Below are 27,500 nucleotides of genomic sequence, written 5' to 3' on the forward strand. Positions count from 1 at the left end.
GACCCTGTGATGACGCTGGAGGATGGTCCAGCAATCACACCACTCTTTAAAATTCAACCTCAGGGCACAATGAATATTGTTACCAAATTTAATTAAAATCCATCCAATATTGATATTTAAGCCCTGACCAAATTAGTGGAGTTACTGACAGACCCTTATTATCATTACTGGAGCTTTAAGAGCAGAATTTTAATCTACCTTGTTTGCATGTTGTTTGTGATGTGAGTTTCTGAATTCTTTGCGATTTGTGTTTATATTCCCCACATATGGATGTGTAATAAAAACAAAAGGAAGAAAGACAGGCAGACCGTGCACGATAAAACTCCTCATAAATGCAATTTAAAACTCAGGGCTTTGAACAGGAGCTGTGTGGTCACCGCAACAGTGAAAATATGTTTCATTTTCTGCTGCTTTTCTAATATTGATTGGTTTGTAAAATGCTTTGGTAAGCGAGCGGTGGATGAGCCTCGGTGTCACCGAGGTGTTGTTTTGCAACTTGAAGATAAAAAGCCATTTCTAAATCACTGCATGACTGTGCTTGCACTGGCCTCTGAATATTGCGTAACACCAGTTTCTGTCTGAAGGCGCCAAAGCAAATGGTTTAGCACAGAATGGAGAGTGACACAAAATCCCACAAATAAACAAACCAGGATTAAGAATGCAATAATCACAGTCTTCGCTTTCCACCTCGCCATCCCATGTCCTCTGATATTTTCTGCCAATCTTGAAAAACGTTTCACTGATTTTGAGTTAAAAAAGCAGAGCAGAGTTACTTTACTCCGCGAGTTCAGAACGCCACAAAAGGAACTCTTTCTTCTTCTTGTTTTTTCTTTTTACCATTTTGCTTGGCAGTTAAATTATCGCTAGCCGAACTTCTGTCTGTGACAGAATCCTATTCGATGCAGCCACTCTGGGCACAGCTCTCTCCCTTTGAAATAATAGCCTTTTACTGTACAGTGTAACTTAGGATCATAGCACAGAAGCCAAACATTGTACCTGTTTTTCAAATCAGCCAGTTACCTTAAAGAAATGCAGGCTTACAAATGAAGGCGTGAGACTTTCAGAAGGACATGATTTTTAAAGACAGTCGTTAATTATACTGGTTAATTAGACTGTGAGATACTGCAGATTTCAGTATTGATCCAATACTAAGTAAATACAGGGCCATTATTGTACCAATACCAATACCAGTGCTTCATGGTTTGAGATGAATCACCATTAATTTTCTAATTCTGAACATGTTTTGATGATCACTAAATCACAGATTTATCGCGCTAGTATTGATTTAATACCGATATTAGTGTTGGCATCGATACCATTGATATTCGGATTGATCCGCCCACCTCTAGTTAATTAAAGTAAGTAGCGATGCATTCACAAAGCAGTGCTAAATCTGATGTAAATAAATGTCCAGTTTTCCTCATGATTCAGGCTGTTATAAGCAAAAGTTTGGATATATTTCATATCAGGAAGCAGCAGGTAAAAATTCTGTAATTTAGCTAGTTACAAAAAGTGTTTGCAAGCCGTGGTGAAAGCTGTGACCTACTGGGAAGCCCAAACGTTTCCATGTAGCACACTTTAATAGTTTTTTCTAATTTCTAATTTCTTCTTGTTAATAAAGTGGAATGGTGTGTGGATTTGTAGAAAATAATTATATCATTTTTACCGGCTCTAAATAGTTGTGCAGTTTCCAAAGAAAAGGGGGGAAAAAGGCAATGAATTGGTGATACCTTTGTAAAGAAAAAAAAAATCATACAACGTGTGTAGTAGTAGAGTTGCTTCACACAAAGACAGTTTTGTTTGTGCATAGAGTCCTTGATATTATTTGGTCATTTCTAACTCTCTACACACTCCAGTAACAGCCAGAGGCCTGCCCAAGGGGGGCTACCATGGGTTAGAGCGAATCAAAGCACCTGTCTCCCAGCCAGTGCTGGACAAAATCTCATGTCATTCACAGAGGAGAGGCTAATAACACTGTTAGGCAATTTGGGCTCACTTCATTGTATTTCAGAAAGAACAGCGTCACTGTTCAATACAATCCAACAACGCAGGGCAGCTATTTTCCTGCACAGGAAAAGCAGAAGAATCAAGTAGCCTGCTGATTGACATTCTTGGTCAGGCATGATGAATGTTTCCTCAGCTGAAGGAACAAATGAGTTAGCTGTGAAATATTATTAGCTTATAAGGCTTGATTCATTGATTAGCGCCGTTTGGGGAATCGAGTCACCTGCCAGTGACCTTATAAAAACCAAACGCACATGCTTTTGCACATCAAAAGCACATAAAACGTGAGAGTGAAACTCTGTCGTACAGGAATAAAGATGTCTATAAATAACGAAGCAAATTAAGCTACTTTCATATTATCACTGCCTGACCTTAACCTTTTTATATTTAGCTTTCATCTGAGTCTTATTATTTTCCTATCATTGTCTTACAGCAGGCTATAGCTGGCAATATACAGTCATTGTTGGCAGCAAATCCCATGAAAAGACCAAAACCAGCTTATAGCTGCAGGCTAGTGTATGTTTATTTAGGGTCAGTCAGTCTCTCAGCACTTTCTGACTTTCCTATCCTGCTGTGGCTCTCAGCTCATACCGCCATTGGGTCTTTTTGAAGTGTATTGATGTCTTGAAAGCACAGCTCATGAATATAAACTCTCATTACAAAAAAAGTGAGTTTCCTGAAAAACAGAACTTACAGGGAGTGGAGATTTTTGGGCCTTTTCTTTTTATTAGTGGATATAATGTATGTTTGCAGAACCAGGATGATGCATATATGGGATCAACTTAAAATCAATACTGTGGTTATCTGTGTTAGCTGTGCAAAAGTCTTGAGCCACCGTCCATTTCTTTATATGCTGCTCCCAAGGAGCCAGACTGGTTTCTCTGGACATTGAAAAGAGTGAAAAAGCAGCCAGTGCTGTCCTTATATTGTAGAATAATTTTATTGTTTGATAAACCACTTCTTAACACTAACTTGTGAATCAATCAAGCATCAAAAGACACCTGACTCAAAGGACGATCCAGTGTTGTGTCTTTAGCAAAGAAACGATTAAAGTAAACCATTTTCTTTCACAAAAATACAGATATTGTTTCTTTAGTTGAACCTTTGAAAGATCCCAAAGAGTTTTGTAACAACATGGTGATTCCCAAAGAGCTATTAGCTGAACACTTGGCATATCTCAGCATGGTGTGCTGCGTGTCCTTGAAAAATTACAGGAAATGGGACAAGTGGGAGACAAAAGAATAAGTAGCAGGCCTAAAAAAGAAAGAAAACTTCAAGAAATAGTAATAAATAAAGCAAAAACCTGATGCAGGCCCTGAAGCTGATCCATCTACTGGTCATCAAAACTTTATCAGAAATGGTCTCAGTGAAAGGGAGGCTTTCTAAAGGACCGAAAACACAGAGAAAAGGCTGAAGTACGCCAAATTACACCCGAACTAGACTGATAATAGTGGCCACATGTCTCATACAGCGAGTGTGTACAGCCAAGATCTGTCATGCATCATTTTTTTTCAATCAAAACATAGATGATAACACAGTTTGACAAAAATAAAATGTTATATATGGACCAGCAAGGTGAGCTTTTTCCAAAAACTGGACACATGTTGGGACTGTGTGTAAAAACTGGGGAAAAAACAGAACGAAAGGCATCGAGATGCCTGAAGATAAGCATTCTACAGAATTGTCGAAACACTGTTTTTGTCTTAAATACTGTATTTGCATACAAGTTTCCACATGTTTCACTGCACCTGTTTCCCATTTCCTTAGTAAAATGTAAAGAAACCAGGTCTGGCTTAAGAATTGCACTGTACATATAAAATTAGGAAGTGTGCACCAGCTAGTGTGTTCTAATCAACAACAGAAATAAGATATCAGACACTAGCTTTGCACTTCATGAGGAAGATCAGTATATTTTGTAACAGGTTTTTATCTTTGGCTAACAGTACAGAAAATGTGTTGCTTATTGCCTTTATTTTTAGTTTCAGGCCCTCTGCAGTTTTTGACAAACCGATCAATTAGAGTAAACTGTGAACAGAAAAGTTTCTGCAGAATACAGAAATGACCTGAGACGACTGAAGGTCATGTGTTTGAATTCTTCCGATTATGTATAAGAAAGCAGTTCTTTTCCCTCTCAGCCACACACATGCACACATGTTTATGTATATATAGACATTAACCTTTCAACTCCATGCAGATGATGAATAGAATCTTAAATCTTGAGTCGTGTATTGTTTCCCATGTGCAGACTAATTACTGCTGGATGCTGTTTCCTTTAAAAATGGGCTCCGAGTTGACAGCCTTTGAACTCCACATAATGAGCCCTCAAGCAGTGCTCTGCCTCCTTCAGATTCAAACCTCCAGACCAGGCTAATTTCAGGCAACACAGAAACCCATTATTCTTCATAATCTATTAAACATTTGGCCATATTTCTGACATAATTAGAGAGAAAATCATGCTAATTACACACATGGAGGGAAAGCTTAGATTTTCCAATCTAACCTGTCACCAGTCAGCAGATGAGACTTCAGACCAGCACACACATGTCCTGGCTCAGCCTTCCCAGCAACTCTGACTCCTTCCCTCTTCAGCCCTGAACCACAGCACTAACTAATTAGCATAGACACTACCTTTTTGATCAGTGCACACACACACACACACACACACACACACACACACACACACACACACACACACACACACACACACACACACACACACACACACACACACAATCGTTCTTGTTTCCAGTGACGCACCATGAATTTAAATGAACCAATTAGCGAATGCATTTCCCCTGGCGTTGGGTTTCTGCTGCACAGCAATGCATCAGAAAGGTTAGCCTGCAGACCACTGCGGCCAAGGAGGACGACTGTCATACACCTCATATATGGATTCTGTGAAGTGTACATCATAGCTGATGGTGATAATCCCTGAGTAAACAAATAAGGACATTTTACTATGTATTTATTCATTATTAAAAGTATTTCTTTTTAAGAGATCTTATTCAAAATCAGGACGCTGAAAAATTCAGGGCAGAAGTGTTTATTTACAAACAAAAGTCAGCTGCAGTGCAGTCGCTGTGGGGATTCATTGTTTCTTTATGCATTTCTTTTTTTTAAACTGGAGGATTCAGGCTGATTGGCAACATAATGAGCAACTTCTCACATTTTTTCCCATCTTTTTGTCACGGTATGGCATGGCAAACCGTGGAAGGAGTGGGGAAGGAGGACCCAGGCGTGGTGCTCTATGTATAAACAGTGCGTTTATTTACAGTGTGCAACAAAGTAACAATAAATCCCCGTGTTTTCCCAGACTCCCGTGTCGTGTCTCTCCGTGAATAGTCCGTGTCTCTGTGCTCTCCGCTCCCGTGTCAGCACCCCCCGGTGCTCGCTGCTCTCGTGTCTTCCACGCTCCTCCTGCGGGAAACAATAGACGCAGCCGTCAGGACACATACAACTGCGGGCATACACACACACTAACTCAATCAACAGGACGACTAACGTGGAGCCTCAAGGAAATGATCCCGCGTCGGTGGGAGCTCCAACTCTCTCCTAAGTAGCTCCCCCGACGAGGCCTGATCAGCAGCAGGTGTGTGACTTCGGGTGTGGCCAGTCCCTCCGCAGGGCCACACCCCTCAGGCCTGCAGGTGGCCGAGCTCCATCCTCCAGGCACACCCGCAGACATACACACCCATACCTCGCCTAAACATATGAGTGGGACACAGACTAGCACAGCACAGAAAAACACACACATATGTACACGCACAGAGAAGGGGAAACGACACCAAAAATACATAATAATAATACAGGTCCATGACTGCCCAGGAGTCCTAGGTCGCCCAGTCCCAGGACCCTGACACTTTTCTTTACTTCACAACAACCTACATTACCGTGCAAAAGTCTTAACTGACTTTCACTTCTTCATATTTTGCTAAGATAACAGCACTTGCAGTGTGTCCTGAATCACTAAAAATGAAGCCATTCCCAGTCAAATTGGTATGCTGGGTCTATATCTCACAGTGGATTTCTGTCAGATATAGATTTTGTGTGTGTGAAGTGCAGCCCAAAACCATGACACTGCCTCCACCGCACTTTAAACACAGCGACAGACACCAAAGTTATTATAGTGTTGTGTTTTCTAATCAGCTGTTATTTTATTTCAGTTTGGTATTATTATTTGTGTTAAGATTTGTTTTGGTTTTTGTGAGTTACAGAGTTAGTTTTTAGTGCTTTTAATTATTTTTGTATTAGGGGCATATGCCAGTTGCAAGATTTAAGAAAATCAGTGCAGGTATTACAATAAAAACACGGCCGTTAACTCACAAACATTTGCATCCAAGCCTCTGTGATAATAGATTTTACCAAAATAACAAAAGCTGAAACTATTTCCTCTCTGTATTTTTGATTTTAGTTTTCTGAGTTCATCAAATCCTTTTTTTTTAAAAGTTCTAGCTAATATCTTTGTTCTAGGTAACTCATCTAGTTTTTAGTCTAGTTTTAGTTTACCACTTCTTCTTTCGTCCTCCACTTGTCCAGTTTTTTCTCGTTTTTTAAGGACACGCTGGAGAGACTACAAAGTTTTCAGCTGACAGCTCTCTGAGAATCACATTGGAAATGATTCTTTGGCATTTGTTGTAGGTTCGGCTAAAAAAACGGGAAGAAATGTCTTTTTGTCTAAAGATACAACTTAGAATTGTACCGGCTTCATCTTTTGAGTTAGGTGAATGATTCATAAGTCAGTTAAGTGGCTCAATAAAAAAAACATTCCTCTGAGAATTGCCAATTTTTAAAGACAAACTTTAAAAGAAAGAAATCGAGAGAAGTCTGGCTCTTTTGAAGAAATGTGTAAAAAAATAAAAGGTAGCTCAAGATTTTTTCGCATTCCTGTTGTCTATACTGTCATAATAATACATACTCATAGATACCTAGAGCTCAAAGTGAAAGCATTCCAGTTCATTTCTATATATTTTTTCTACTAAAAACGTTTAATTTTGTCTCTCTCTTTTTCAAAAAGCTGCTGCAGGGAAAGTCGATCCCTAAACTGGGCTCACTGGATCAGATTGAAACAGGAAGCGGCGATGCAGAGGGGCGGTACAGCGGGGACTGTGACGATGAGGATGGTTGTGCCGGTTCAGGCGCTGGTGAGGTCAAGAGGAAAGTCTCCAGAGTCTCCAAATGTAAGTCGCTCCCCTCTGTAACGTTGTTACTCATCCGTCATCACACGAGCACCAACATAAACCTGACAAATAAATCTAATAAATGTTTCATAAAACAAACAGACTGAATTGGGTGCAATGTAGCACCTTTATGGAGTCATACATATGTCTTCATATGCCTTTCACCTTATATGAAGGACACATTCATTTATGCCATTTGTCCGTCTGCATGTTTAAAGTTGCAGGATTTTAACAGGAAAGCTATTTTTTTAATGAGCGAAACCGTTCAAAAGCGCAGTTGCATAACACCATATTTCAATAAGACTTGCTCCACTCTCCACTTTATGACAGTAATAATAATAGTCATTAAAGATAATAGTTGCTATGGGGACATTATTGTAATCAAGGCCTGTTACTTTAAAAATGATTGCTCCTCAGTGGATCACTAACCCCTGATGAATCACAACTCTCCTCTTCTTCTTCTTTTTTTCTTTTTTTTTTTAACCTTTTACACTCTCCTCTGCACACAGATTCCTCCTCTCCTCTCCATCAAACATGCTAACAGCCTGATTAATCTCCCCTCTCTCGTTTTGCCTATGGCGACAATAAGGAAAAGGGAGCAGGAGGGGTGGGGGGTTGTCCAAACAAGCCATTCTGTCCGTGTAAGTGTTTCCTCTACTGCTTGTCAGTCTGGCTGGAAGCTCTGGGCTGAGAGAAGCTGCTTAACAATCACTCATCTGAGGCTGCAGGGAGGCTCTGACATTTATCACCCATTACAGCAGATCCGCCCTTTACTTGTCATAGGCCAGATTAGCCTGTCCACCATATTTATGACCTGTCTGTCTGACCTCTGTCAAGCATCTGTCCCCTGCCACCTGACCCTAACACAAACACTGTGGATTCCCCCTCCTGAACCGCACCACCTCTGGTCAGTCAGTTATGACTTCAAGTTTTTAGTTCTTCTCTTTTTCCCCCTTAATGATCTGGGGTTTATTTTTCTTATTTTTAGGTTCTATTGTTGTGTAAAATTTAGAGTTATTACAAATTACAAGCCAAAGATAAAGCAGCTAAAAACAAGAATTTTCCTAAAACAACATCAACAACAAAAACAGCCAGTCCAAAGCTTTTGAGGCTATAAAATGATCCAAATGCTGATTCATCTCAAGCACAAAAAAAAGAGAAAAAAAAAGTGTAACACATGGGGTTGAATCCAAAACACCTCTTCAGCTTGTAGGAGTGAAAAAAGGTCACTGGTAAATAGGCAGCCCACTATTCACTGAATCATTCTCCATTGTTTGCCGCTAAAATCGAGACAACAAATAAAACATAACTGGAGACACAGGTTAATGGATATGTGTTAAGTCCTCATTTGACCAGTGATATGAGAGTATTAGTCATGAATGAGCACGTTACAGACGAGCTGGGCTGCTAATGCAGTGAGCAGAAAGAGTTTTCCTCCCTCAGCACACACGACTGTCATGTTGCTGCAAACGGTCTGAACCTGTTGATTAGAGAAAAGGATTTGTCTCTCATAATTTTTTGATGGTTCTTGGTTTCTGCCAGTAGAGCCTCCAGTTGTTCGAGCTGGCTCTGCAGGTCGGCGAGGTCGCCGTTGAGTCTGCGGTTCTCCGACTGCAGTTTGGTGAACTCGGCGTCCTTCAAGCCCTGCGACAGACTGGCGACCTGTCCATGGAAGCAAATGGATGGATGGATGGAATTTATAAAGCTGTCGCAAGCTTATAATAGTTTTGCGGTAACCAACGGCAACCAATATGAAAATGCCAAAAGCGCGCCGTGCCTCGTCTGGCCTCTTGAGCGATCCGAACCCCCACAGACTTCCGTGCTAATATGTCAAACTTTACACCAGAAATAAATGTGTGTACAGTTTAACTTGTTTAAAAGAAAAAAAGTTCAGTTCTTTTTGGCTTTGTATAAATATCTGCTGCTTCTGTTTAGTGCAGTGCAGATGTAACCAGATTGGTGAAGACGCAGTCAAACAGCAGAGGCTGACTTCAAATTTCTGCAAAGACAGAGAGCTGCAGATTCAGCTGAGAATCCTCTGAAGGTTCATCGCTAAGGACCGCCTGTTCGTATTATCACATTTTTTTCTCACTTTTTTTTTGGTCCCTGAGTCTGATGTGCTACAGTGCTCAGCTCTCACTTCAGTCAGAAGTTTGTCTAAGACAGACTGTTATCAGACAAACTTGTAGTACAAATGGGAATGAGCTATGTTGTTATTTCCAATTGCTGGAAAGCTAGCATGTTAACAGTATTCTCAATGTGTGGAGCAATTCATTTAGCTTTGCTTGCTGCTGGGAATACAATTTTTAGTTCTGCAAAGCTGCTACATCATGCCGGAGCTACAGAGTTCATAAATTGGCTGCCACGAGGTTAAATCACAGTGGTTTAGATACACTATTAATGAATGCTGTCGGTTTTTATTTGAGTCCGTGTGCAAAAGTTCAGAAACAGAAAGCCGCAGAGATGAAAATACAATATTAAACTGCAGAATCAGAAACAAATACAACCAAAAAATATGCACCCAGGTGAAATCAAAACTAATGTTCATGTAAAATCTCGCCAGCAAACGGAGCTCAGAACTTGGAGTTATGTGAACTTGTTTAGAAATTGTTAAAATCTCACAGCGAGCATGTGAGATGCCAAAAAAGCAATCAGAAAAATAAATGATTTCTGAATATTTGTAAGAAACTAAAAATGACTGAATTCCTGTTTTTATACCCAAATTGGAGGCACTCTGGACATCTCTGGGATTTGAGAGGGTGATTAAGCCTAACATTCAACCTCTCAAACTAATTTTTCTGCCCATAAATGCAAGTAAATAACAGTAATTTAGCATCCTAATTAAAAAAAAAGTATTTTACTACTTGTTCCGCTTGTAAAACTGTAAATTGGAAATTTAATGGATAACAACATTAATCACCAATACTGTTAATTTAGGGCAACTGTGGTATAGTCCTTACACCGGGCCATGGTTGGTCTAATAAATTTGTTAAGCAGTGTAATGCTGTGGTTTGTGTACTAACCTTTTTTGCCCACTGTTTCTACAAACCATAAAAGATGCAGCATATAATGCACATGTTTTTATAACGAGTACGCCAGCCTATCAGAGTAAACTGTCACATTGAAGTCCTTGAGCGTCAGTTCAGAGCTTAAACACCATCTATAATTTGATTAGATTTCCTTCTCTGCCATTATTCATAATCCAACCTCTTTGTGTCTTTGATTTTTATCAGCAGAACATGCTGACGATAGATCAGCGTGATAAGGAAATCAAATGGGATCAGCTCAATACTGACAATAGGAGCTTGATTTAAGGGATTATCCTCATTATGCAGAATGACTGCTTTGTGAAAATGTTACGTATGTGACAAGAGGTGACGGTGTGAGCGGAGCGGCGCATTGTTCGAAAATCTGAAGGATTTTTGAATATTTAAGTGAAGCATTATGTTCCAGGTTTCCATTTTGGAAAGAGCAGTTAGCTGTGTCTGGATCTTGGTGTATTATGTAAAGCACACGCTGAAAGAGATGATTGATTCACTTCACCCTGTTCAACATGGAGGTGCATCGACTTCTCACAGCTCATTGGCTAACACCGACTCTGAATACATAGAACATGTATTCACAGTGCTTCATGTTTTGTTCCCCACATCGGGTCCTGCTTTTACAGTTGGTTCACACCTGCTCGTTTTAAACACACGTGCACACACATCTGACTTTTAGTCCTTAATTAAATTAAATTAACATTTGATGCTAGTGAGTACCTCAATTTAAAAACCATTGTAAGATCAAATTGTTGTGTATTGCAGCTGATTGCAGAGCATGTCAAGCATCATAACCAGCATCATAACTACCAATTATAATATTGATAATTGGAATACTCATTTAAAAAAAAGCTGTACTTTACACTCGCACAAAGCACGCACAGCCACAGCCTGAACCGATGCGGCTCCACAGACACGAGGTAAAACTCTTTTTATGTTTTTATTGCACGAATTCAGATCTCAGAATAATTGAACCCCTTTACGTTCCCCAAAAAAACAGCAGGAAGACTGATTCCAGCTTTGATATCCAGACCTTAATGTCTCCAAATGAGGTGAAGTCGGAGACTCTAACGGGCACCTCCTGCAGCCTTTCTTTATGAACCCGATGAGATCATTATACACCTCGGTTACTCACATAAGAACTTTTGCCTAGCTTGGCTTTGGATATAATAAATACAGTTTTGCAAATGTAGTCATTTAGTTATTATTCATCACACACTGCAAAAGAACAAGCAATGTTACAGTCATGCTCCTGCCTCTGTGCGGCTGCATTGTAAAGGATAATTTTATCATAATCTCCATCTCCACAGGACTGACACTGAACGGTTAAAGTAGCCGCTAGGTGGGCAGCTCCTGACTCATCACGGTGAAAACTGTTTGCACCTGGTCATGTCCCACTCAATGCCATCTACAGAAGGGGCAGTTTAATAAAAACACAAAAGTAGCAACACAGAAAACTGGTGATGACTGGTAAATAATGCTCTTCTTTTGGTGCAAAAAGCACATATATTTCAGCTATAAGCCAACCTAACACTTACCAACAGTGTTTACCTTTAACAACTGTGAGTAATGTTTCAGACATGAGTGTTATTTCTCCCTTCACCATCTGTGGAAAGGGCTTCTTGTGTCTAAATGTGTACCCCCTAAAAGCTGCTTCCCTCTGAGTCTTGGTTTGCTGGATAGATCTTGCCGATAGAACGTTTTAGCAATGCTTTTATCTACTTCGGCTTTTGCGTTCACATGCTGCTACCCTCAGGAAAGTTGTATGAAGAATTGATGTAGTTCGAATGAATACTGGAATTTGCACATGTTGACATATGAATTGAACCACAAACTGAAACTTTTACAACAAAACTAAACTAATTTTTGCTGAAAATGTGACATTACAATCTTGTATGCCTGGCTATTTTCTGCTAACACTGTAGGCGATGGGATGACTTGCAAGCTATGCTAGCTTGGTGCTAATATCACTTTGCTATGTACTGATTGTTCCTTGTATTGCATGCTTCAATACATGCTGTTTTTACAGAGAGCCCTGCAGGGCATGCTTGGATATTTCACAGCATAATGGAAAACCCTGAACCCTGTTGCTAGAAGAAAAATTCTTTTAAACTGAAGTTTGCGTCCTACAGACTGACATGTAACCCCTGTAGCTTTGGACAGCTAACAAGGTATTTCTTGCAAACTTATCTGCTGCTTTTAGCTGATTACAACAGATCCATTCTAGGCAAAGCAGCAACGAGGGGCTCGTCGACTTCCTGGGATTCAAAACTAATCTTAGAATCGGATGACCTTTAAACAATACCTGCAGCGGAGAACATCTGTGAGCGTTTTTGTGCTCCTATGCCAATACTCAATAAGAGACCTCCTATCTGGCCTGGAATAGCTTAGCAGTTAGTTCAGTCAGACGAGTCAGTGTGATTGCTTGCAGCGTGAATGCAAAAAGACAACTGTCAAACGCATTGGCAGCAGGAGAGACACAAATCGATTTCTAGCAAATAAGCACAACGAGAGGAAGGGAAGCGGCTCCTTTAGCGTGACTCTTATTAACCAGTAGTGTCTCAGCAGGATAACGTTCAGCGTTATCTGAGCTCATACCACTCAGGCCTGTGTTAAATGACTGGGAATTACACTAGCTGTTGTATCTAGAACTCCTCCACTATCTAATGTTAAGCGATAATGGCCATAACAGCAGTCAACAGGGGATGAGCACACATTTAGTAAAAGCAATTTTCCATCATGCTTTACAGTCTTGTATATGTTCCAGCTCTTAAATGAGGGATCTGAGAGATGGAGAATTACATCAAGGCCATTTTGTCGGACATACAGTATACGGTAATAGGGCGATCACAGTGAGCCCTTTGGAGTTTCCTACCAGGTCCAGCAGTACTTGGCTGCACCTATTATAAAGATGTTTATCCTCATTACAGTATGAGATCAAATTAGGTAACCTGCTGCCTCCTCTGAGCTGAATATAATGGGATCAGAATCATTTGCACAAGTGTTTCTCATAAGCTGTTGACCAGTGCTCTTCACCGCGCGGACTCCTGGGTTGCCTCATCATCACTCAATTAAATTGACCTACTGAACTAGTCTCTGCTGTTACATTTATCTGTTTATCTTCTAAAATTTAATGAATTTTTAACAATCAAGTCATTATTCGACATCACTTGTATATTTTACGTAGATGGACTCAAATTCACAGTGTCCTTGGTTTATACTCCTGTAGTTTTTAGTTCAGATTGTGTTGAATGTGATTAATATTGAGGAGCTGTAACATGACAAGGTTTAACTTTTGGACTTGACCTGTAAACCTAAATTTGAATGTTTTGGTATCCTAATAAGTGATCCTAATAACGTAGATGCTAATGAACACAAACAGGCCCTCTTTAACTTTGCGGTCAGGAATCCATCACCATTATAGCAGCAGCTGGGTGCTGAAACAATCCACACCTACTGGCTGAAGACTAGAAACAGAGCTGCATAAATGAACCAGTTAAATAACAAGAGACTCTCAGTCTGACTCCCAAGTGAGGACAGTAAAGATCGTTAAAAATCTTGACAGGGCAATGGCACAATCCAGCTAGTATGTGCCGTGAAAATTCCTGTCAGACATCAGAGTCTTGAAGTTGAAGGGACAGGTGTGTCAGTGCAAGCACAAAGCTCAGTGGGGGATAGAAAACAACATCAGAGGCTCAAAGACGCAGCAGCTACTGAAGACAGAGACAGAACTGTCACTGCAACAATTTCAAGCTGAAACAGATGAACTAGAATACAATCTGGATTAGACAGTGGTGGTAGAAGAACTCACATCATACACTGCACTGCAATAAGACTCAGTTTACATAATACCCTGTTGCAGGGCTTATACTTAGAGTATAAGCCCTGCAATAAAAAAATATAACCTTAGGGAGCAGTAGGCAGAAAGTTAGAAAATGAGGAGGAAAAAATTAAAATACAGCAGTCCTCCCGAGGCTTACGTCTTACCTATCACTATGGTTGAATAATAGACTGTAAAGAGGTAGCTGCCGGCAACCTAGCCCAGGAAGTTGTGTTTGTGGCTATTAGGTAGCTAAATGTTACCTTCAAATGTAGTCATCAGCTTACATGACCAGGAGAAGAAGAATCTAATTTGAGACAGTCACCAACTTCACTCCATTTCTCAAAGTCAGTTTTCATATCAACATATTTAATTGCTTTTAATGTCAGACTGTATTTAGGACTCTCTCTCTTTCTTTTTTTTGGGATCGGGTAAGTCTCAATTTCTGTTTTTGGTTGTTTTGCTTTGTTAGGCAGTTGTTGCCCTTTTTAATTTTTTCAACAGCCAACTGAATTTCTTCCTCTCTGAAAATACATGTGATTGGTCAGACTCGTTAAATCCTAAAAACAGAACCAAGATGAGCTACAGAAGTCTTGTTTCCTTCTCTAAGAATCATAGTACCAGAAGCTTAAGAGATGGTACCAGTATAATGACATGATTTACTATTATCACTGTAAAAGCTAAATCCTTATCCCTTCTATTTAAACGTTTAACATGCCATTGTAAATCATTGACTTGATGGTGGGAAACTATTTATGTAAAATGTTAACAATGTTAATGTTAACAGGACTACATCAGCTTACGGTAAGTGTTTATATAACGTTAGTCATTGACTAACATCAGACACTGATTGCACAACAGCAAAGCAACTGTCTCAAATAAAATCTGTGTTTTATTATAACAGCACAAAATACTTACCCCACCATCTCACCTTTTTTTTTTTTTTGAATGAGTCAGGAAGGAGCTGTCACGCCAGCTGCACTAGTTGCCATCTTCCACATGCCTCATGTAGTTTTTACTGCTCTTGTCCTCCGTCTTTAGCATGTAAGGATATGCTAGAACTTGTAGGTTTATGCTTCTGATACTGGTTCTGGTGATACTACTACTTTAGAATTATCATTTTATAGAGTTGGATGTCTCGAGACCGGTCTTGGTCTCGAGACCGGTCTCAAGACCACTTTTACGTGGTCTTGGTCTTGTCTTGATCTCGACGGACTTTTGTCTTGGTCTTGTCTTGATCTCGACGGACTTTTGTCTTGGTCTTGTCTTGATCTCGCTGTCTCGGTCTTGCTGTCTCAGATCAACATAGTGGTCGGGAGATTTGGAGTCAACAGTATCCATGACACACAGCGTAACGTTCGATAATGTATCATGCGCAAAAGCTTTAGCTCTAAGAGCCGTGCTTAGAGAGTGCTTTGTAGTGAATCAGAATAGTCGACTCCCATTGAGCGAGAGCCGGCTCCTCAATTAATTTCCTTTCACTGCTCAGCTGTCACACAGCGACACACAGTGGCTCAGCCATGCTCAAATCCCTCCACATTGTGGTTTATAATCCTCAGTTTGATGTTACAATTTTATCTATATATAAAGTATAACTGAAACCAGTTACATATTTCCCATTCTTTAGACAGTTGTTGGAGGTGATCGCTGTTTTGTCAGATGACTTTGGGGCCAGTCAGTACCATCATGTCAGCCCTCAAAAGCACACAAAAGTTAGTCTTTTTTGTCCCGGTCTTGGTCTCGATCTTGGTCTCGCCTCAACTTGGTCTTGGTCTTATCTTGGTCTCGATACCCTCTGGTCTTGGTCTTGTCTTGGTCTCGGATTAGGCGGTCTTAACTACAAGTCTATCATTTGAGCGTTTTTTTGTTTTCAGTGAGAGAAGATTTTAATTAAAACTATGAAAACAGTTCTGAAAATTAAAGTACTCATAAATCAGAAAAAGCTCCATGTGACAGTTATACTATTTATGGGTTAAAGCTTCTTTCACTTGCTCCCTTATTCACACAAGGTGGATCTGCATAGTTGATTTGGCAGATTTTTTTTAAAATCTGGGATTTGTGTCTCCTCTTGGAGGAGGAGTTAGGTACAGGTGTTAACCACCTCACTATGGATCCACTACACTATTTATGGTGTTACTTACATATTATTGTATCAGTAAAAATTCAGTAAAGTAATGCTGTGAAAAAGTATTTCACAACACATATTTATGTAGTATTTTGCTATTTAGTGAAGTTAGAGCTGGCTCTCGTGTATACAGACTTAAGTCATACTATTAGAATAAAAGAGTATAAAAATATGCTCTATTCTATCATAATTGAAACTATAAATAGATAAGTAATAACTCTGATGATAGCAGCTTTAACAGTGGCACAGGTAGGCAGTGGAATAGATGATATAATAGAGGTATTTTCACTATGCACTTTGCACTTAAGGGGATACTGCAAAATAATACACAGCTACTAAAACTATGTACACAGTATCTGTCACCATGATTAATAAAAAAAAACAAATGTGAAAATTAAACTTTGTCAGTGTTACACAGATGATCCTTAGATTGATTATTTTAAAAGGATTTTGACCAGTTGTAATATGTTGCAATAAATCATTTGCCAGATGTGAAATTGATTGAACAACCATAAGACAGCACAGCCCTCGAGGACTTGCAGAATACAAGGTCAACAACACACTTAGAGACTCCCTAGAAACTAAAGAAGTGTGCCCCCTTTGTGCTGTTGTGCTTTAACCCTTTCAGTCAGACCCGCATGAAGACTAGGGTACAGGTTTATGAGGGGAGGGCAACCATCAGTCAAGTCGTCTGCACGCAAACTGTCAAGCTGAATGACAGGAGGATCTGCAGAAATGACACAGGAAAGCTATTTGGAGTGGAAACATCCGGCTGGATAGAAACAAATGGAGGGAGAATAACTAGAACTGAAGGGGGCAAGCTATCAAAAGGCCACATAACAGATTGGTGGCAGGACATCTGCAGGAGCCTGGGTGTTCAAAGCTAAATAAGCCAGCAAAGGCACTGTGTTTAGGTATATAAGGCCTTAATATTTAGATGGTATTATACAAAGAAAATAAGGAGACAGTTGTAGCTGTATTATTAATATTATATTTATAATTATATAAATGTAAATGAGACAGTCGGGGTGAGTGTCAAGGACGCTGTGTGACATACAAAGCATTCATGAGTACATTAGTAAAATGGCTCCTGTCATCAGCAGACAGATGATGTGGCTGCCAGAGACTGCCAGAAAAAGACACCATCTGCCATTTGGTGGGGGTGCGGGGGTGTGTGCCTTATGTAGCAAATGACTTTATCATGAGTATATATTCTTAATTCAGCATTTTTGAGAAGTTCGTCTGGCAGTGTTTTAATTACATGCTTTTTATTTATTTTTTACAAGCACAGGTACAAACGTGCCATCGTGCAGAAGGAAAAAGTTGCTCTGGCCTTTGTTGGCCTGAATGTGATGGACATCAAATAGTGTTGATTTATGTTTAAAAATCTATTTTGTTTTTATACCACAGCCAGAGATACAACCCCTCATATTCAATTGATTTATCTTGATCTTAAAAAACTGAGGAAAAGGTTTTGCCAGTTATTGGAAAATGAACACACTCCGCTGGCTGTTCAGTAGTGTTGCTGCTTAACCCTTGTATGGTGTTCGGGTCTGTGAGACCCGTGTTCAGTTTTTTTCAAAAGAAAAATTAAACAATTAATTATTTTTTCACGTGTAAATGTGTTGTGTCTTTCCACTCACTCCACTTGATTATAACTGATTTATTTATAACATTTTATATAAAAGAAAAACGAGAAGCACATTAATTCATAAATGTGATCTAACAAAGGTAAAGGGAAAAAATTAACCATGTTTGCTGTTCATATGTCTTGTAATTGGGATGAAGTAAACATCTGTTGAGTAATTTAACATAAAATTGTTTGATAGTGTTAATTTGGAAAGCCAAAACTCTAGCGGGTCCACCAGACCCATGAACACTGGCTGAGTAACAAAAATACGAACACCACACAAGGGTTAACCCTGTAACACCAGGAGTAACATATTTGAGTTTTTTTGAGATGTCTACATCGTCAGTGTGATTTGATTTGGTTTTTTCCCCCCTGAAAAACCTGATGTATGCAGTCAGACACATGCAATGCTACTGTGAGCAATAAATTACACAAACATTTCAATTCAAACTCAGCAGGGTTAACCAGTTGTAATGTCTGCAGATATGAAAGACAAAAAAGGACAACATGATTTAAGTTGTGTCGCCTTCATTTTCTAAATGCTAATAAATTAGGAAATACACATAACACACCTTCCCTGTGATTTTCACTTTTCTTCTCTCCACCAGAGCTTGAGTATGAGCTTCATGGTTGTTTCCTTGGTAACTTTCGATCCACGTTTATTTTTTGTGGACACGTGATGTGCTTTATGTTAATGTTGCTTTCTCAGTTGCATTTAGGTTACCTTGACATGCCCTAGATTACTGAACTATCTCCAAAAGCATATTAACCCCACTACCTCCTACTCATCTGCAGATTGTTCAAGGTTTTAGCTTCGCTGTGGTGGGATTAGTTTATGTAATCAGTCTCTTGTGACTCATCACGAATGCCTCCCCCGTTTTCTGTGGGCTTATCTAACTTATATGGATAATCATGCACCTTTCTCTAACTAAGCCTGCTTTCAACTACTGGAAATGACAGATGTGTGAGACCAATCAAAATGGTCGTTATCAAAGTGAAATTAGGAGGGTGATGTAAGCAAAATAACAGTGCTGTGTAAAGCTGTGCTGGCATTTTTAAACATCCAAGATTTTATGCATTAAAGTTATATCAAACTGCAGAACCACATTTAAATGCACATTAAAATGCCTCTGTAATGCAAGACTCTGCCAAATTAGTGACCCTGCAAGAACATTATGTCTTGGTTTATTGTTACATGTCTTTAGCATAATTACATGTCATCAAAAACATACTTTGTTTGACAAAACTGCCCACAACTTTAAGCTTTTTTTTCATACTTCTTTCCCTTCCTTAAATATACAGTAAAATACAATTTTTTTGGTTGCTTACTCACATAAAGAACAACAAAACAAAACACAGCTTCACACCAATAACCATCAAAGCAGGCAGATGAAAGCGTACAGATTAATATCAGTTATGTATTAACATATGGTCACAGCGTAGATTGAATTCTCCTTCAGATGAAATACACACCTAGCATGTGCGCTTTGACCATCATTGCCTGCTCTGACACAAACATGCTTGGATGAAAATGAAATGCAATTGCTTTTTGATTTGCCACAGTAAACATAATGACATTTTTCTTGTACGATAATAGAAACCTTGCATTTTCTTTATCATTTCCCTCCCAGGTGTTTGTGTTTTTTACAAGCAAAGCTTTTTAACCACAGTAAGTTGTCATTATCTTCAGCGGCACATTCTTGTTTTTCAATCATTTTCTCATACTTGGCATGATTTAATGGCTGGCTTAATGAGCTGCGGCTTGAATGTGGAAGGACATCTCATCGTGTTAATGAACCATGAAAAGGGCAAGCACACATCATTGTGTGAACGGTTTTAATAATCAGCCCAGTGTCAGACACATGGCGCCGTCTACCAAAACTGTGCTCTGTCAGTAAGCACTGATGCCGAATGTTTTATTTAGACAACTTATTTTCTGATAGTTCAGCAATCACTGTCTTCCCTCTGCCGCTGTTCTTCATCTCTCCAACTCTTCCTCTCCCTCTCTCTCTCTCAACTGTATGTGCTACCAAATTCATGTTTTCAAGTCTATACCGACTTCCCACAAATTTGCTGTCGCAAGCTCAACTGTGATCCTAAAATGGTTCATTAGCTTTCCCATGAATATTTATTTTCATGAAAGATCAAGTGCAAATCTTATTTTATGATGCGATGTCACTGGGAGCATTGGCCTAATGTTGACTGTCGAGCTGTTTAGAGTCACATATTTTATATTTACTGCTGTTAATGTAATTTTCTGATTTATGTATTTTTTTCTCCCCTTGTGTTAATATTTTTTCATATTTTTTCATTAGTTTCTCCTCTAGAAGGAATGCTAAACCTTTGCTTTTGGTAAAACAAGCATGTAAAGATCAACAGGCTTTGACTCTAAGGCAGGCTTTCAGATGCACATTTTAGTATTGTTGCTAAATGCAAATGATTTTGCAGTAACTTAAGTGTAATGAGCAAATGGGTAGCTGTTAAGATATTCATTGTGTGTACTCATGTTGTACAGTGTTTAACTGCATTATGGTTACTGTGGTTTAACAGAGACAGTATTTTAGTTGCCACCACAAGGAGGCACTGTTTCATTGTAAGAGCACGGATGCTGCGTCATCACGCCCCTAAGAAAAAAAAAGTATACCACAACGAAAATGGCACCCATGAGAAAAGTTTTGCCGCGTGTTAATGAGGAATAAAGTTCCCAAAATATTAAGGACATTTTTGCCTCCGTCGTCATTTTCCTTCGAGTTGATCGCTGTCGATGCTGCAATACTCAACAGTAGCAGTTCTTAAAATAACCAGCCCTGAGCTTAGCTTAGTAGCGCTAACAATAGCGCTGCTAATCACAGATCTTGATTTAAATTAGATACCATCTGAATCTGTTGGCAAGGGATACTATTTTTGCTACCTAAGACTTTGTGCTTTTCTACTTCTTCTCTGTCAGTGTGCAGTCTGTTTTGTAGTTCAAGTTCTAAGTGGTGTCACAGACCAATAACAGTCAGTGTTACCAACTTAGCGACTTTGTCGCTATATTTAGCGAGTTTTCAGACCCCTTAGCGACTTTTTTTTCTAAAAAAGCGACAAATCTGGCGACTTTTTCTGGTGTTATTGGAGACATATTTATGACAACTTTTTGACGTGAAAGCGCACATGGCTCTTACTCTCAACAAGCAGCAGTGCTTTGGCAAAGCGCCCACAGGTGGAGGATAGTCCTCCCCCAGCTGCTATCAGGGAAGGAGATGTTTCGTTGCGGGAGCAACGACTGTAATGCAGTCAGTTCTTTTACTGTTATGCTGTTTTGTGGATCACAAGGTTTAAAACTACTAATAAACACACACACACACACACACACACACACACACACACACACACACACACACACACACACACACACACAAAGTAACTCTCCCAGAGTGCCAATTCGGGTCACTTTTGCTGGTCCAAGCCCGGGTAAAGGAGCAGGGTTGGAATTGTGACATTAAAAAAACAATAATTGCTGAAATGCATTTAGGACTTTTTTTTACTCACTTTAACTTTAACAACGTAGGTTACAATTACATTAGCATGACCTATTATGCAAATTAGGCGATGACATCCTTTAGCGACTTCTAGCGATTTTTGGGACAGCCAATAGCGATTTTCCTTACTGAGGAGTTGGCAACACTGATAACAGTGATATGGTTAGCTTCTGATTCAAGATGGCGGCGCGTGAACAGCGCGAGGCTCAGTGTCTCTCCAGAATCTGCTATTTAGCGGGGTTTTTTTAAAATCTTTTTGGCTAAAGCACTTCTGGATGGATGCAAACTGCATTTCGTTGCCCTGTACCTGTGCATGTGCAATGACAATAAAGTTGAATTCTATTCTATTCTATTCTGTTAACCTCTGTTAGCGGTTCTTAGCTAGTGTTAGTGAAACTTTCTTTAAAGTAGATCGTTGCTGGACTCAGACAGTCGGCGAATAAACTCGGTGTGGTGTGAGAATTAATCAGCGGTTTATCAGAGGGAAAGTGTGATTTTTGTGACACTCGAGCCGAGCCTAACATTAGCTGGAATAAAATTAGATTAAAACAGCTGTTGTTGTTGTTTAGCCAGCTCGCTGTCTGCCGTCCGGAGGCGGGAGGGTTGCATGTCTAATCTGCTGACAATAAGTAACTGTGAGAATAAATTAGCGTGTTTATGCACATTTTTATAGAGCCCTGACTGCAGTTCTGGAGGTGAGGCGGAAGTGAGGGAGGAGGTGGAGGCGAAAGACATAATAAGAAGGAGATTATGAAAATATACATGTACAAATGTTAAATGGTTAGCTCTAGTTAGAAAGAACCATTTGTGACCTTTAAATTGTCATAAAACATGATAAGGTGGAATGCCCATCTCGGTCACTGTATTCAAGATGGCGGGCAACATGGCGGCTTGCACAAAACGGCACCTGCTCTAATGTGTTAATGGATTAATTCTAATTTTATGAGAGTGCATCAGTCTGTAGGGAGACGTAATTAAACACTATTCAGTATGTATTTATGACTACAGTATTCTTTTTTCTATTAAACAATCTCAAAAAATTTGTTACTTTACCTTTAACTTTGAGAGCAGAGAGCCTGTATACCCTCCAGCACTCTCCATGCAGAAACTCTCACCCGAGTGATGGCGGCTTTTCTACATGGACAGTTGTTGACTTGTGGTGACTGCATAAGGACTTCTACTCTCAGCATGTGAGGACGTCTTATTGCACTCTTAACTTATACTCTTCACCTCCAAAAACATGAGTCATCATTTTGAATACGAATGTTATCATTTTTTTTTGTTCTTACAGTGTAGTGTAATCGCAGTTTGCGGGACATGAAAGTAGACCCACGCTGCGTGTCAGCAAAGTGACATGACAGGCAAGTTTTGTCTCCTTCCTTTTCATGTCCTCTAAAAATTTCGCTCAGCCTTCATCTTTGGACCTTCAAGGTCATCCTTAGATGTGCTTCAGCAGCCCTGGCAGACCCACACACTGCACTCCCATCATCCCTCCTCTCCGTCTGCCTGCCCTGCCAGGCAGAAAGGAAAACTAGTCTATGTGTTGCAGAAGCCCTCTGCTCACCCTCATTTCCAATAGTATGCACACCCACAGCCACATCTATACACAGGCATGCATGGACACACACACACACACACACACACACACTCCCACACATACGCTATGCACACTCGCTGACAGAGACAAGCCAGGTGAACCGGTGAAAATCTGAGTCGCCCAACAGGAACAAGGTGTCTGAATCTACTCAGACTGGTGTCCTGTGTTGACCTTCAGTGATAATGGATGAGAAATAATGGAAAAAGCTGATATCCAGGAATGAAACATTGGTGAAGCAACTTGATGTTTGTCATGGCCATGAGCTAAGACGACAGCTTTGATGTTGCATTTTTGGGGGTTAGATGGTGGTTGAGATTTATCACATAGACACACATTATTGCTATGAACACAAAATCCAATTTCACTGTTGTCTAGCTTCAGCAGATTCACACAAATTAAATAATCTGCTTGTAATTGCCTGTTTTCAAGGTCTACGTTAGCGAAATGACGTTAAAAAAATTAATTTTGTGGCCTTTGAGATGCTTTATAAAACTCTTAACTGTGAACTTCTTAGTTTCAAACCAACTCGCAGATAAGAAAAAAGCGGTACGGGGGCATGAAGTCCTTCCTTTGAAGTTGGCCTTCATTTTAATGTCAGCACACACCTGTGCAGTTCGATTGCACGGTTTTGACACTACGGCGTTGGAAAAAAAAACTGTCAACAGACCGTCTGCCTGTCTCCTTGCTCATATCACACATGCACAGACACATAAAGCCTCGCAACTGTAAACGCTGCAGATATTTAGCATCTCATTGTGCAAGGGCATGCATCACATTTAAGCTAATTTTTAAAAAATCTTCTTGTGACAATTTCAAATTTAAATCTCTACAGTTGCAATGGATTGAAATGTCTTCCTAACAAGGCTTTTATTGTGAAATGTGCAAATGGAGTTAGAGCCAGAGGCTTTTAATTTACTATTTATTTTTATTCAGAGCTTATTTTTTTTTATCTTTAGGAAAAAAACACTCCATAGAAATGAATTTATAAGGAATTTTCATAGAAATTGAGAGCCTGGCGGGCACGCCACTGCAGCCCCCTCTGGCTTCTGCTCCGTAGCTACTGGGTGACCCCTCATCTGGGGCTCTCCACAGCTCTTCCCGGGAGGGTGGCACAGATGCCCCTCCGGTGGTCCTCCTTGGGCTCTTGCACTCTGGGGCCTCTGGACGTCTGGAGCCTGGATCTCCTCCATGCCTGCTTCATGCCCTGGGGGACAGGGCTATGGCTCTCTACATCTTCTAGCAGACCATTACATGTGGAAACCTTTTGAATACAAGCGCGCTGATCCACACAGGTGTGCACACGGGTGTTCACTGTTCATAGACATAAACTACACTTTTATTGGCTATTTCCAAGCAGCCAATAAAGCGCTGTCGGTCCTGCTTGCTACACAACAACATTCAATATTTAGTATTTACTGCTGTCTACACTTAGCTAGATTAACGTGATGGTGTTGTGCTTAGTATGTTGCTGTGTTTTTTTTTTGTTTGTTTTCTCTTCTTTTTCTCTCAACAGGTGATCTAGGAGATTTTTTTTCTTTCTCTTTTTAAGTGCTCTTTCTCACTGTCCCTCTTCCCTTCTGTTTTTCTTTTCCTTCATCTTTCTTTCCCCCTTTCCTATCCCTCAGTCATGTCTGTCCCATCTGTAACAACTGAAAATAAAATAAAATAAATAATAACAACAAAGGTCGATCAAATGGACCAATACGGCAAGGCCGTGATGATCCATTTGACAAAGTAAATCCATTTTTTTTGACGGCTAAAGAACCAAATGGGACAGGCAAAAAAAAAAAAAAAAAGAAAAGAAATTGAGTTAATGCTCAGGTTATAGCATCTTTCAGTTCCTCCAAGTTTTGTCCCTTACACATTCATGTGGCAAATCTTCTATTACAGCTTAAAGGTGCTGTGCTGGGCTGATCCCTGGCCAGTTGAGTAGACTGAAGTCATTGTGATTTCCCTGGAAGCTTGCAGAGATAATGGAAGCTTTGTAACATAGTTCATTATTCTGCTGGAGGTGTCCTATTGAAAACGGGTAGACTGCAGCCATGAAGAGATGCTTTTGGTCAGCAGCTAAGAATGGTGTAGCATTTAAATGATGCTCACTTGGCGTTAGGTGGCCTAGTATATGCCAAGAAACAGCGCTAACAGAATTACAGCACCATTGTTTGCTCCTCCGACACAGGCTGGATAGTTCCAGGATGCTATTTGCAATAAATTCTCATCCCACAGCAACATGGTGCAACAGAAATCAGAGGTTTTCTGTGTGAGAAATGTTTACTTCTATGCCATCATGCGCAGTGTACTGTAGGTCTGGCGAACATAGACTCTCTCTGTCCTTATTTCCTCCCCAATAGCAGACAGCAGTTGAACCTTGTAGGGTCTTTTGGTGCGGCGACCCGCACATTTTCAAGGTTCAACAAGATGTGGCAGTGAATGCTCCCCTGCACCTTGCCGTTGTACTGCACTTTTATTCATTAACTCATGTCCTTCCTGTTAGTGTGAACAACTATTGCCAATTTCCTTTGACCTCACTTACTGATGAGATGTTTTCACCCACTGTACCAAATTGCCACTGACATCACGCTACATTTTCCCCCCTTCTAACCATCCCAGGTGCTTCAGACTGTAGTTAACGGGCTGAATAAATATCTCAGAAAAGGAAACAGCTTGCACATTTGTCACTGCATCTACGCTCTTCTGATTTATACTTCACGGCCACGTTTTACGTCCTCTAATACTGTGTTAATTTGCAGCCATTTATTTTGGTCCAGTACTTATGCAAAAGCTCTCAAAAATGTGAAATTCACAAATGAACCAGAAAAGAAAAAAAACATCTGCTCCTTGATCTGCAGGGACTGCGAACAAGACTGTACATTTCTCAGTGATTACAATCTAGAACAGAAAGTGTGCAGTATTGCAACAGTATTGCAACAGTATTGCAACCACATGATCCTATCAGTCAGATATCAGAGTGCCAGCGAGCAGATATGTCAGTGATCTGTGATCCCCCTTTGGGAGTCACACTTTTTTCCCTGGGTTTGCCTCCTCAAGACCCACAATTACTCATTTTCCAACATCAGAGTGATTGAATGTCACAACACTGTGTGCACCTCTCACTTCACAACGCACACACACATGCATAAACACACACAGCACGTGGATATTAGTTTTTTTTTATACTACATTGAAATGCATTTTATAAAAGGCTAATTCAAGTAACACTAACTATAAACTATAAAAATTTCCACAATGACTCAGCCCTGACTAAATATTACTCTTAAATAATACATTTGAGATTAAGATGTGAGTGCACTTATGCTGAGTTTTAAGTCAAAGTTGCTCATTGGAAAAACACTTCTTTAAAAAATATAATTTGTCACTACATAACTTTGCAAACAAGTGCTTATTTCCTGTGATAAGAAACAGTGAAAAATGAAAATGAAGAGGAAAACTGCACAAAGCTCACCTTCATCATTTCATGCTTCAGCGCTGAAGGAGGATTTATTACTGCCATCCATTATATATACAAGCCTTCAGTCTCACTCTTCTTGTAGAACTAGTAAACATATTGATATATTGTTTTATAATAGGTGCTTATGAAGTCTTCCTCTCCATTTTGCAAACACTGATATGGAAATTTGTACTTGCATTACCTAATAGGAGAAACAACAAGTAAAATATTTATAAACATGTTACATAAGCAGTAGTGAAGAATGTTAACTATGTTCAAATTTTAATGTGGAAAAAATCTGTTTAACATTTGCTTACTCATCTCCTTGTCTCTTTCGCACTGCCAGTTTTACTACATTTAGCTTTACATTTATATGTTTCTCATACTGCTGCTTAATTCAGATAAGCTGGTGGGACTGGATTGCAAGTTTCACTAATCTTCCCCAGCTGATATATAAAAGAGATCATGGTACAGTAGCTGGAACTGCAGTGATTTCATTTCAGTTAGAAATTTTGGTTTGAACGGTTTGGGTGCTTGTTGGAAGAAAAGTCACTCATAATTGAATTCTTCAATTTAATTTTGTGTGTACTCTTTTAGGGAGCACAGATGTGAACAGACACATATACACACACATAAATATACAGTGATATGAAAAAAGACTCCACGGGAGTCCTGTGAAAAGTAAATTAGACCCCAATGATTCAGTAGCTTGTAGAACGAGTTATAGCACTAATAACTTGAAGAAATCGGTTTCTTTACGACTTTTTCAATCTCTTACGTTATTGTGGAGGAATGTTGGCAACAATGTTTCAGTTCACAGTTCATTTTCAGAAATTGGTGGCTATTCATCCATTCAAAGCTCTTTTCAGATTAAAGCACAGGATTTTAATCTGGTTGACACTTGACTGGGCTATTGCAACACCTTGATTCTTTTTCAGCCATTCTGTTGAAGATTTGTGGCTGTGCTTGGGATCATTATCCTCATGTCCCAGTTTGGTCCAAGATTTCGCTGTCAGACAGATGGCTTCACATACGACTACAGAATACTTTGGCATACAGAGGAGTTTCAGGTGGACTCTATGACTGGAAGACACCCAGCTCCTGTTGCTGCAAAGCAAGCCATAATCATAATCCTTC

General features: G+C 39.7%; 1 protein-coding gene across 2 annotated transcripts in view; it reads left to right on the plus strand.

The window, feature by feature from the left end:
- Nucleotides 1-27,500, plus strand: part of LOC308398004 (glypican-5-like) — a 166,710-nt gene that overhangs the window by 102,333 nt on the left and 36,877 nt on the right. For both annotated transcript variants that reach the window (XM_080884365.1, XM_080884366.1), the window contains exon 8: nucleotides 7,019-7,181. In XM_080884365.1, coding sequence (XP_080740491.1) covers nucleotides 7,019-7,181 — 163 coding nt within the window. The remainder of the gene's footprint in view (nucleotides 1-7,018; nucleotides 7,182-27,500) is intronic.

Source organism: Rhamphochromis sp. 'chilingali', assembly GCF_963969265.1.
Source record: "Rhamphochromis sp. 'chilingali' genome assembly, chromosome: 6".
In the NCBI taxonomy this organism is placed as follows: domain Eukaryota; kingdom Metazoa; phylum Chordata; class Actinopteri; order Cichliformes; family Cichlidae; genus Rhamphochromis; species Rhamphochromis sp. 'chilingali'.